Source organism: Panicum virgatum, chromosome 3K (assembly GCF_016808335.1).
Source record: "Panicum virgatum strain AP13 chromosome 3K, P.virgatum_v5, whole genome shotgun sequence".
In the NCBI taxonomy this organism is placed as follows: domain Eukaryota; kingdom Viridiplantae; phylum Streptophyta; class Magnoliopsida; order Poales; family Poaceae; genus Panicum; species Panicum virgatum.
The window spans coordinates 56,651,178-56,664,308 of record NC_053138.1 but is presented as its reverse complement, the minus strand read 5'-3'; the positions used below and the strand labels follow the sequence as shown (position 1 = coordinate 56,664,308).

Sequence of the window (13,131 nt, the reverse complement as noted above, 5' to 3'; positions counted from 1 at the left end):
CCGGCGGCATTGCAGAAAAAATGCAGATCTTAGAGCCTGAAAATGGTTAGCTTTGGTTAAACTCAAATTTATTCGATAACCTGCGTCAACTCGTACCATCACGAACAAAAACGTGATGCTTTAGGTGCAAAACCGGACAGGACATGTATGGTAGATTTTATTTTGAGGAACATACAGGAGTACGAAAAGAAGATGGAATAGCACCCTCACATCAACCAGTCCGACACGCCCACGCAACTCGGAATCGGAAGGCTGTAGCTCAATTCAGACTGACTTGAGCTACAGTGAGAGTTAAGCTTCCAAGTTCCAAATCATTAGTGCAAATATGGTATGTGTAAAATCAGGCAGTTAGCAGTCGTGAACTGAAGAATCAGCTTAATTGACCATCTCTGACTTAAGGCAAAATGCTACAGTTGACAGTTCATACTGAAGCCCTAGACTGTCACCGTCCGTCGGAATATATAGTGTTGTACAACTACAACCATTGATCAGCGATGTAATGTCATTTTGCAAGGCTTTGTGAACCCTGGCGAATGGTAAATTACTTTCTCAAACGTGATCCGCCAAGTCAGAACAAGGGCATGCAGTAAAGTATCATCTTCTACTATTAATGGAGTTCCCACACCAAAAAACAGAATAAACCGATACAATGTTACACGGCAAAGGAACCATCAACAACAAAGGGCACGCTATGATGGACTAATCTGACAGAGGTAGCAAAAGGTACCAAAAAATGCCCCTATCTCACTGGCTGGACTTGTGAAATAACTGATCAAGTTTCTTTTACAGCCTGCTTGCTTCTCCGTTGGTGCACATCCCAGTTGAATACCCGAGCAATTGTAACCTGACCAAGATATCGTTCCACAGTACAGGTATGAGATCCCAGGTAAAATCATTGCCAAATCACGTGAACTTACCTTTAAACTAGTCATAACTATTTTACCTGAGTGATGGTTTGTTGGTCTCGCAAGAACTGAAGATCAGCAACAAGGACTTCTAAGCTGGCCTTGGCGTTTCCCAAGTTCTTTTTCAAGAGGGCATTGGCCTGCGACATTTCTGAAATGAGAGGGCTGGACCCCTAACTAAAGCGGCAATGAAGATAAGGATGTCAAAATAACCTCATCACAGGAGTATTCCAGCATCACATTTGCTCCCAACCAAAGGCACACAGAGTCGGTATCCTCAATTTTTGCACGGGAGTAGATCCCCTCAGATAATTCAAAATCAGCAATGAGTGCCTGCATCAGTTAATTAGAAGCCATAGAGAGTTAACTTTCACTAATAGGACTGATATGCTCAAGTCATGTTCCAATTCTAATCCACAATGATTTAGCATAAAAAAACTATTGAGAAGCCTACAGTTTGATTTCCTGAAAATGTGCACTATGTGTAGGCTATGTTGTTGTTGTTGTTGCTGCTGTGCACTATGTGTAGGCAGTAGGAAAGTTTAAAAGGTGGTTGTAAATGAAAGGTTTGACCTGTGGGTAGTGCAAGCATACAAAGTTATCAACCTCTGCTGCAGGCACACTAACCTAATCGAATCATGACATTCCTTGGTTGCTTAGTTAGAATAGAATATTCTCCACGCTTATCTGATGCATTTGATTTGACCATTTCATGCTACACAAATTATTATGAGACATTGATGGCAACACCTACATAGTGACAGCTACATCAAAGCTGCGCACAACACATGGTCAGCAGCTGCATGAATGATGGCAAATAGCAATGTTTAATACTAAGTACAATTTGAAATATAGTCATAGGCTCAAGATCTACATTTTCAGGGTAGCAAAAGTGCAAAACACAGACCCACAGAGTAATAACCTAGTGCCTTCAAATAAGGTAAATTAACCAAAAGACCATGCAAAGCATCAAAACGGTAACATTTTGTTCGCCTGAGTGCGAGAGTACAACCTTCAACAATAGTGTAATATCATGATAGGAAATGCAAAAATAGATAATTTGGTTTCTCAGAAACTGTACAAACCTCACCCAAAGCCTTTTTAGCTTGTAATGCTGCAACAATATCCAAGCACTTCTCAATATCAGGAATTTTAGCCTGTCAACAGAATAGAAGGCTAATAAGGTACATATGATTGCCAACCATTGGCCTGTTACATTTATCAGTATGATGAATTGCAAGTTCATTCCATCAACAATAGTTTGAATTTTACATTACCAAATTAAAAGATTTACTTTTATTGATACCAGATCAAGAATAGCTGTGATGTGGAACACCGAGATTTGTGCTCATACCATGAACAATCTAAACAATTCTGGAAGCTACTGCTATGTTAAAGATTAAATCATAAGATGTAAAAACCAAATCATCACACATATTCACAGAAGAAAGTCTACAAAAATCTAAGCGAAAAAAGCATGAACACCTGAAGATCCCTTTGTTGTGCCAGAAGTTTCATCTCCACTATTTTGTATTGCTGCAGCCTAAACAAAACACAATATACATGTTACATTTCTCCTCAAAATCAGTGCAACCAAGTAAGATAAAATATGAAATTTCACACAGACTATCTTAGCCAAATCTGATAAATGCTTTTGTTCCTGAAAAAAGAAATTGAAACAAACTAATCTTAATTATGTCTCCCCTGACTGCTTCTAAGATTTCTCCGAATTAGCAATTTAGTTCCATAAGAAATACTGTCAGTCTGGTGAACAGAAGCAGTGCATGAGGGGCTTTTCTCTCCAATAAGTTTACAGGCTATAAACTCACAAAAACCAGTAAGTTCACAAAAACAGCGAGTCTCAGGGAATAGATCCAGCTAGCCACGCAGCCAGCGCTAGTGTTCTCATTTCTCTTTCTTATTTTTTGTGCGCCAAATACTCGGGGAGCATGGATAATAAAAACAGCAGAGGTGCACAAGTTAATAACTGCAAAGAGAGGTGCTGAACCGACGGTATCTAGGTTGGAATTTGCAGAGATGAGAGATCCAAGCGACGGATCAGCCAATGAACTGAGTTCAAAGTCACCAAACCACCCGCAGAAACACTGAATCAGGCGATTCGACTGCTCCCAGTTCGTCAGCTCAACTAACAAGCGGAGGGGAAAATAGCCACCGCCCTCACGAACAAGCAGGTAGGATCTAAAACAGAGCAGCCACATCTCCACCCCACAAGCTACTGGTCGGAGGAACTCGCAGAGAGGCAGACAGTGTGGATCCAGGCCAGAGACGATAGCACGGCGCGGGAGCAACGACACCGGTAGGCGATTCCCGGATGAAGCGCGCTCCGGCGCAGGGCGAGATCCCTAGGGTACCGAGTCTAGTCAGGGGTTTACCTCTCCTGGAGGAAGGCGAGGGCGGAGTTGACGTCGAGCCCGGCCTGGCGGAGGTAGGCCTCGACGTCCTCGACGAAGGCCGCCGCCGGGATGCCCCGGCGCTCCGCCACCCCCTGCGGCGTCGACGCCGCCGCCGCCGCCATGAGAGAGAGAGAGAGAGAGAGAGAGAGAGAGAGGCGAAGGCCCAAGTGTAGAGAGGAGGGAGAAGGCGGCGGCGGCAGCTTCGTCAAAGCCCAAAGAGGAGGGATTGGGTTTCTGTTCGGTGGGTCCATCCGACCTCGTTATGGGGCTTGGCCCAGCTTGTAATGAGATTAAGGCCCATTGAGCGCGCAACAACAATCAAGGCCGCCGGCAGCTCTGCGGGTGTATGTTGGGCGCTTTTTTCTTTTTTATATTTAAAAAAATAAAAATTTTAAAAATATATGTCTGTTTCGAAATATTTCAAAAATACCCTCGCCCGCCCCCATAGGGCGACAGGCCCTAAGTGTATTTTTTTTTCTTCAAATTTGCAACGAGGTCCTTGGAAAAAAAAGGGGCCTGTCGCCCCCAACGGGCGACAGGGGCCCCCTCGGGCGACCACTGGGCCCCGCCCACGGGCGCGGCAGGGGGCCTGTCGCCCCCCCGGGCGACCGGCCCCCCATTCCCTCCTCATTTAAGTCCGAAAATTCCACCAAAAATCCAGAAAAAAGAGAGAGGTGAGGAGAAGGGAAGCGGCGAAGTCTTGCCGGATTCAGCACTTGTGATCTACATGTTAGTACATTTAGTTTATATATTTTTCCATTTAAGTAGTACGCATTTAAGTAGGAGTAATTTAAGTAGGGGTGAGTAATTTAATTTAATTAGTGCTATAGTAGAACCATTTAAGTATGAGTTTAATGATACTTTAGTTTGTAGTTACGTAGTAGTAAATTAGTACTACGCATTTATTATTACAATTGCAGTACTATTAGAGACGTGTTTATAAATTAATTATGATTTAGAATAGAATTTGAGTGTCATCACGTAGTTATGAATACTTATACGTTGTAGTTGAATTTCATACTTAGTTTTTACGGATTATTGAATAAGGTAGTGAAGTAAAGAGTATAACTCGATAAGTATTATGTGATATACAAATATGTCGAGTAAGATGCAGTTTCAAGTATTTTATGGTGACTACAATGTTTTGTATGGGCCAAATGGAGTAGATCTTTCTGCCTTTAAGTGCACATCTAGCGCCATAGATAAACCTCTGAAAAGGAGTTTTGGTTCCATATGTAAGTGGCTGCAGCGTGGGTTCCATGTTGATCCGTTGACACATGTGATCACCGTCCAGTCTCTTGTTAATTGGGAGGTAGAAAGTGATTTATGGGAATTGATGATGATACACAGCACTGATGACTGGCAGAAGTACATGCAAGCATCTCTAGAGCGTGGGTGGCCACTGGCCATTCTTGTTCAAATCCGGGAGAAGACACAAAATGAAATCCAACATTGTGCAGATCAAGGAACTCCGAGTATTCGAAGAGAAACCAATTATGTTGAGCAAGATGAGTCAGAAGAGACAGAGAACCAAAACATGGGACCACATGGCCTTGCTGATGAGGGAGAGAGGATACATAGCATTGTGGACGAGATGGAGGCAGAAGACCAAACCGCAATAGAGATGGAAGAATATGAGGGCTCATCTGATGACGAGCAGTACTCATTGCCAAAAGAGTGGAAGGAGCATGGTTTTGGCAGTCATGTCGCAGAAGACGTACGAAATCAGGAATGGGAGTACAGAGGGAATGAGGTAGTGCAAGGTCCAACATATCCAAACATTGAAGCCGTAAAAGATGCTGTGAGACTATGGGCAATATCATTGAAACGAGAATTCAGAGTCGTAAAGTCTGGCAGTAAAGAATATGAGGTGAAGTGTGTGAATGATGGATGTCAATGACGATTACATGCATTCAAGGGAAAATGGAAGTCGAACTGGAAATGTTCCATTGTGACAGAGCACACTTGTTTGTTGTACATGTCCAGTGAATGCAAGTTAGGTACAAGACATACATACAAGCATAATACAACATTAACAATACTAAATGTGAATACATTTTAAACCGATGAACATCATATGTTATAGATAACGGCATGAAATCATCTAGATCGTCATCCCAGTTGACAGATGGTGGTGCTGCAGGTGGTGTAGTATGGCTCGACGAACCTCTTGGCTTTCTCTTTCTCTCTTTTCTGAAACTATGTTCATGTATAGGGGGAGGAACATCATGTGTTGGAGGCCATGGTTTGGGGGGCATGAAGTCATCCATGTCGTCATCCCAGTTAACACAAGTTTGTGCTGCAGGTGGTGCAACATGACTTGACGAACCTCTTGCCTTTCCCTTTGTCTCTTTTCTGATTCTAGGTTCATGTAAAGGGGGAGGAACATCATGTGTTGGAGGCCATGGTTTGAGGGGCATGAAGTCATCCATGTCGTCATCCCAGTTAACACAACTTGGTGGTTGAGGTGCTGAAGCATGACTCGACGAACCTCCGGGCATCTGTTCTTGCACAGGCCAAGTACTATCACCCGAAGATCTTATCCACCTCCTTCGTCTAGTTTGCGGCATAAGTTCACCGAAGATACATACTAATTTACGGAAATTTGGTATCGTTTTGTTAATCAACTCCGTGTCCTCGGGGTAATCCTAGTATATAATTAAAAAACAATGTTACTGTTTCATAAATATGGATTCGAAATGACAGACGAGATTACAACTTAATAAGAGTTACCTTAATGTGCATCTCATACACCTCTGGCCGCATCCATATCTTATAAGAACTTTGTAAGAATCCAATAATATTAGGATGATTCGTTAGTTCACATACTCTCATGTATATCTTCCGACGTTCTAGCAGGTGTCCCTTTACATCTTGCATCGTAATACCTCGAAATAATGTGAAATCTTTAAACTCTACTACTTTGGACAACACCATCTCTATCGTACCATCCGCTAACGGATCCAACTTCTTACTGATAACAAGATGGGTCATGATATCAAGTATTATACTAGATTTTTCTTCGGTCCATGAAAATCCTCCACAATTGGAGGCAGCCATTGCCTTATGCTGCAATATCAATAAGGTACTTTTATAATTATATTCTAATTCATAATTAATTTAAAAACAAGTCTGTAATAGTACTGAAATTGTAATACTAAACGAGTGTTCTAAAGCACCAAATCTAATTCAGCTAATCCGCTAATTAAATTAAATTGTTATACAATATCAATGGATTCATACGGAAGTTACCGGTAGATCACAAGTACGCAATTCGGCAGAGCTTCACCGCTTTTCTTCCCCTCACCCCTCTCTTTTTTTCTGAATTTTTAGGCTCAAATGACAAAGGGGATGGCGGCATATGGCGGCTAGGGCTTATATAGGGGGGAGGGACCATGTCGCCCCCCAACGGGCGACAGGCCGCTGGGGTGGGCGACAGGCCCCTGTCGCCCGTTGGGGGGGCGATAGGCCCCCTTTTTTTCCAGGGACCTCGTTGCGAATTTGAAGAAAAAAATAACACTTAGGGTCTGTCGCCATATGGGGGGGCGATCGGGGGGTATTTTTGAAATATTTCAAAATGGACATATATTTTTGAAATTTTTATTTTTTAAAAATATAAAAAAGAAAAAAGCGCATATGTTGGGACTTGTAACTTGGCAGGGGCCACGAGCGGAAATATTAGAAGTTACTCGAATGACTGGCAGTCAAGCTATCATAAAAAGTTTAATAATTATTTTTTTTGTTTTTAAATATTTATTTTTACCCGGAAATTTTTTACGTATTGTCGGAACACTTAAAAAATTGTTCTGAAACAAAAATTTTTTGTTTCGAAACAATTTTAAAATGAATTAAACATGTGGGCCAATTTATTAGACTACTTTAGGCCCAAAATACAAAAACTAGAGTGGGAAATAATATGTGCGACAGCTTGGCTGGGGGTAACGCGCGTTACCCCCAACGCGACCCCGTCACGAGCACTCTAGGCGTTGGGCTGTTCTTTTTCTACAAAGGTAGAGTACTGTAGCAAAGGGTCCAACCGAGAGCCCCATCAGCCCATGGAGAAGCCCTAGGCGCTGGGTCAGCCCAGCTCCGCTCCCGTTGGCGGTTTTTTTGGAGGAAAGATGTCACGGTCCTTTCACACGTGTAGAACTGAACTTTGGAAAACAAATCCTCATATTTTGTTCTTATTTTCTATGATTTGTTGAAGTTCTTGGCTATTGAGTTTTTCTAGGGTTTGATCTCGATCTACTTGGTTGCAAGGTTTTTTGAGTGCATGTGTTTGGAGAAAAGGGGTGGAAATAAGAAACCTGAAAATTCACTTAATTTACTTTGGTTGAGGTTTGGACAGTGGATTTGTGAATTCAGTAACTTCTCCAAAGTCTTAGGAGATTTCTGCAGAATCTCCCCAACCGGACAAATCTCCAAAAAAATCTTTAGATTATTGGCATAAAAGTTGTAAAACAATTCAAATTTCGACGATTCCCTAATTGCTTGATTGCTTGCTTTGATGCTTAGGGGATTACCTGATTGCTTGCTCTGATGCTCAACTCCGAGACAGAATAGGACACTGCGATGTGGGGTCAGATCGTCAGCGATACAGTGAGTGACAAACCGATGGGGTTACCTGGGAACAACCTAAAATTGACCACTACTACAGAACAGCTCAATAGTCTTGGTTAGAAAGTCTCTTTTGTCCCGGTTTTTCAACCGGGATTCCCAAACCGGGACAAAAGATCGGGGTCTTTGGTCCTGGGTCTGGCAACTGGGACTAAAGAGTGTTTTTAATCCCGGCTCATACTACGGCCGGGACCAAAAAAGTTTTCACGAATAAAAAAAGGTGGACCTTGACCGCTCGTCGGCCGGCGGGCGGCTGTCGCTGGCCGCGGCGCCCTCTCCTTCTACCTCATCCTTGTCCTACACGGCAAGCCTCATTTCTCAAATACCCCAATCAATTACGGACCCATCAAATTCCCCATTCAATTACAACAATTAAACCAACATCAATCCAGCATCAATCTTCAAATTAAACATATTCAATCTTCCCCAAGTTCCTCCAAACAACAGCAGCTAAGAACAATTTCATCAAAAAATACTATCGATCTCCACCTCCTGCGCTTGCACTTGCCGTCGAGCTGCCGCACACCGGTCCTGCCCCAGGCCGCCCTCTCGCCGGCCGACCCGTCGTGCGCTGGCCCCACCTGAGGTTGCCCGAGCTGGGGCCTGGCCGAGCCGCTCCCACCCACGCGCGACGGTCGGCGGCGGCGCCCGACCTGCTCAACCCGCACTGGTGGCCCCCGCCCTGGACGCGCGGCGCCCGCCCCGCCCCGCCACGCCTGGCCCGCTCCGCCCGCATCGTTGGCCCCCAGATCTGGACGCGCGGTAGCCCGCGCCGCCGGCCTCCTCCCGCCCACGCCTCCCCGGCCAAGCGCTTCAATCTCCTGCTCCAAGCGTGAAAGAAAAGATGAGAGAGAGAGGGGAGTTGAGGAGAGAGAAGAGAGCTCAGAGATTGACGAAAGGATAAGGCACCGGTGTTGTGCTTCCTCTCCAAGTCCAAGATATAAAGTGACGGAGAGCTTCTCGGGACTTTGAAGAAAAAATCGCCGAACCAGGAACATGCATTTTAGTGGCGGGTGGAGCCTTCACCCGGGACCAAAGGTGGACTTTTAGTCCCAGGTGGAGCCAGCACCCGGGACTAAAAAGTTTAGTCGCGGGTGATGGCTTCACGCGGGATTAATGGGGGATATTTAGTCCCGGGTGGAGGCACCACCCGGGATGAAAGATCTTTGTTGTCTTTTAGCTATTGAACCCGGGACTAAAGGTATCATCGATCCCGGGTCCAAAAGCAGTCGGGATTAATGTGCTGGACCAAAAGTCCTTTCTATAGTAATGGACGATGAGTGCCAATGGACTTTTAGAGATCGTTTGCTTCGGTTTCATAGAAGAGAGCAAAAGGCCGGTAGTGTGAGGAGCCCGTTTTGTGCCCCCGTTTAAAAGTTTGGACGAGGTCCGCGCATGCCACTGTCAGTGGGTCCGACTCCGACGTGAAATATGTTTTAGATTCGTCACATGAAAACATGTCCCGCTTTTTCTTGTAGTATACAGAACTTTTTCTCCAGCCTTTATTTGTCGCTTTCCAAGAAAATTGAATCGGCACACACATGTTTGAGATTCACCGTACCGACGACGCGTCGGGTTTCTGGCGAGTAAGAATCGAAGGGGAATTAAGGAGAGAGGCGCTCGGAAGCTTCGCCCCAAACAAACGGGAGTACTACGGGACGGACATGTTGATGTTGTACTGCAAACACCACCGGAAGTGGTATAATAATAATAATAATAATAATAATAATAATAATAATATTATTATTATTATTATTATTATTATTATGATTGCTTGCTCTGACGCTTAATAGCTGTGCATAGTCATTGCAGCGCGCGATTACAGACGTCAGGCTATCCACACCGGTGTCCCGTATATGTTCCCGAACAGTGGCGGAGGACGAAGAAAAATTAAGGTATGGCGAAGCCGATCATTATTAGAGGGGGAGAGAAAGAGTCTGTTCATATAATAACTGTATTGAGATCATATCATACGGCAATAGCAAGGTTTAGCATCAAGATCAAAATAAAAAGGTATGATTGCTTAACTGTTGTTGCTTAGATTCTTCAACAGAGTGTTTTAACACTCGTATAGTTAACACGCATATGTTAAACAACACTTTCAATATCAACAGTAGTTATCATTCAAACAAATATTGTCAAGATATACTGTGAAAAGTGAGGAAGCGAATGCATACCTTGCACCAGAAAGCAATGTTGATAGCATCTGATGGTTTGAGGTCAAAGCCAATGGTGTCCTCTTCATCTCAAGTTTTTGCCGTCATGCATTTTTATCTCAAAACTATCTGATACGCTCCTGAGCTCAACTGCAAGGACAAATTAAAGCTCACATTTAATCACCACACAACAATAGCCCGGTACAAGTGACATGTAGCTAATGCTGACAAAGAAAAGTAGCTCAGTTCTCTTCCGCAGTGAACTTAACTCAGAGTGCGTGCACTCTGAAATCTCGTTCAAGAAAAGAGTTCGGGAAAGCACGGACAGTTACCAGCCTCGATGACGTTGGAGTCGACGAACTCCTCTCCGTTGGCGGCCGAGGCGTCGTCGCCGTCGGAGGACGAGCCGTAGCTGCAGCGAGCTCGCCAACCGCCCCAGTCCTTCCTCCCAGATCGATGCAACTCCTTGCCTCCCAACACAACTCCTTCCCTCCTCCCAGGACACGCCTCCTAGCTCTCCATGGCTCTCAGCAGTAGATAATGGAGCAGACTATAGGATTTGGGGACAAAGCTAGCAATGAGAGGATTGGGGACGGAGCAGCGACGGAATTGATTTGGGCTGGGGAAGAGAGAGAAGCTGCGTTGGGGAGGATGGGATTGGGGCATTGGGCTGGAGGAGCGCCTGTGGATGGATTTGGCTGGGCGGGAGCTCGAGCAGGAAGGGATTGGAGGAGAGCCTGTGGATGGATTTGGCTAGGTGGGAGCTCGAGCAGGAAGGGATTGGGGGTAGCAGCGTGCTCTGACGGGAAGGGATCAGAGAAGGATGCGCCTGCGGTTCGCTCGAGCGGAGATTTTGGGGTGCGGCGGCGGCGCGCTCGAGCGGAGATTTTGGGGTGCGGCGGCGCGCTCGAGCGGGATTTCAGCAGCAGGTAGGATTTGGTGGCAGCCGGAGGCGCGCGCGCGTAGGCAGGCAGCGGCTGCGGCGCGGAGGCATGGAGGCGGGGCGCGGAGGCACGGCGCGGAGCCTTCGGGGATCGGGGTCGAGCGGAGCTGCGGAGGGAGCGCCGGGAGCGCCGGAGGAGCCGAGGCCGACGCACCGCAGTTTCCTTGCTGTTTGCTTGTTGGTCTGGCTGAAATGCAGGGGTACTAAAAATTTCTTTGGACTTTAGGTATGACACGGGCCATAGTGGGCCATAACAGGCCCTCCGCCCCTGTTCCCGAAGGATCGGCGTCCAGGAAAAAAGCTGCAGCGGGCTCCCGTATACACTCTTGTTTGCTGCATCTAGCCAATAATATTTTTTTCACACACCAAACTAGCACCAGCCAGCAACTAACAACCAGCCAACAATATTTTTTTTTACAACAAATCAGCACAACCACTAGTCACGGCAGTTAACCTCCCGTTTCCTCTGTTCCCAGGGGTTTCCGTATCCTTCTCTCATCCTCGATCTCTCAACTGCCAGCGCCCCCGCCGCCCGCAGAATCGGCTCCAGACCGCAGCCCCATCCCCCGCGCCCGTCCTCCGCCGGCGAAGTCGTCGCTCCGGCCCGGAGGTGTCGCCGGAGTCCGAGGGGGAGGGTGGGCCGCAGGCTACGCGAGGGAGGAGGGCCGCGCCAAGCGGTCGGCGCAGGGAGGGAGAAGCGGCGCGCGGCCAGATCCGCCGGCGTCCGCGCCTGTGGGCCTCGAGGGGAGCGTGGGCCGCAGGCTACGGGAGGGAGGAGGACCGCGTCAAGCGGTCGGCGCGGGGAGGGAGAAGCGGCGCGCGGACAGATCCGCCGGCGTCCGCGCGCGCCTGGGCCTCGAGGGGAGCGTGGATGTGCGCCGGGGAGCGGGTTGCCTGCATCGTTCCGGAGCTGCCTCGCCTGCCGCCGTCGCCCACTTTGGATCCCCGCGTGGAAGCGAAATCCGGGTTGCCGCCGCCTGCCGGAGCACGCGCCCGGCCGTCCGCTCCCGCCTCCGAGCCTGGCCGGCCCGGAATCCCCTCCGGCCGCGCGGCCGTCCGTGGGTGCGAGGGTCCTGGAGAAGGCGTCCGTGCGCACCCGTGGGCGTTCACCTGATTCGGCGGCGTTCACCTGATTCGGCGGCGACATCCGAGGAGAGCTCCACAGCGCGTTCCGCCCTCCGTCCAGCCCAACTGAGGTATGTGCACTGCAGTTGCAATGGTGCTCGGCGCCAACTGCTAGCCTCACGTACAGAATACTTTGGAAATTCATTGCCGGCAAAAATCCATGCATTCATGCCATCTTGATTAATTGATATGGCCTTCGTCTCCCTCACGACTGCTCTGTGCTTGGGTGCGGATTGCTAGTTAGGATCTTCTTGGCTTGGGATTGGGGATCCCGTTCAGTGCTTTGATCAACACACTGTCCTTCCTAGTTCAGAATGTGTTTGTAAGTACCACCAGAGCTTCCTTGCCCTTGGCACCCATTATCCACTGGTTTCATAGAAAAGCCGAGACGGCAGGGAATTACTTGTTATCAGCCTTGCATTTTAAGCAAAAAGGTACAGTTAATACTGACATGTTCCCTTCTGTTGATGCGTTACTGCCTTAGTTGTGAGTAGTGCACGCGATGAATCATAGTACGAAGGATGTGTTAATATGTGGTGTAACTGCCATTTATATGGTGTTAGTACTCGAGAGTAAGTTAATGTGCCAAGGACAGAGGTTAGCTGCTTGCATTTAGGGGGAAGGACGTTTTATCTTGTGGTTACAACTTACAATTGATGTCGAGCATTTACTTTGACCACTTCTGCAGCACTCTTGGGTATGGCTGCATCTAGCTTTATTTTGAGCAAGTGATGTTCCACAAAAAATGGACTAAGTGGAAGATATCACATGGGAACTTCTCTGGCAGCTGTTATGATGCTACTAGATTGATGCTACTAGTGTCACGGGTGAAAAAGGGTTGGCCTAGAATATGGTGTTTAGTTTGCAGGATTGCTTGTTGTGTTTAGTTTTTCCTGCTGAGTTGCAAGATGATCTCGTCAGGGTGATTCTGAATTTTATATGAGGGTGTGGTTTACATTGCCTATCAGGGT

At 46.9% G+C, this 13,131-nt stretch overlaps 1 protein-coding gene across 2 annotated transcripts in view; it reads right to left on the bottom strand.

Moving 5' to 3' along the window:
- Nucleotides 1-505: 505 nt before the first annotated feature.
- LOC120699796 (probable prefoldin subunit 3) overlaps nucleotides 506-13,131 on the bottom strand; it is a 37,854-nt gene continuing 25,228 nt past the window's right edge. Inside the window, exons 1-6 of one of the 2 annotated variants that reach the window (XM_039983875.1) lie at nucleotides 3,299-3,479; nucleotides 2,391-2,448; nucleotides 1,991-2,062; nucleotides 1,119-1,238; nucleotides 944-1,045; nucleotides 506-844 (exon numbers count right to left, since the gene is read on the bottom strand). In XM_039983875.1, coding sequence (XP_039839809.1) covers nucleotides 773-844; nucleotides 944-1,045; nucleotides 1,119-1,238; nucleotides 1,991-2,062; nucleotides 2,391-2,448; nucleotides 3,299-3,441 — 567 coding nt within the window. In that variant the 5' untranslated portion in view covers nucleotides 3,442-3,479 and the 3' untranslated portion in view covers nucleotides 506-772. Of the gene's footprint in view, nucleotides 845-943; nucleotides 1,046-1,118; nucleotides 1,239-1,990; nucleotides 2,063-2,390; nucleotides 2,449-3,298; nucleotides 3,480-13,131 lie in introns of those variants that run through there. The other variant, XM_039983876.1, reaches the window with a different exon arrangement.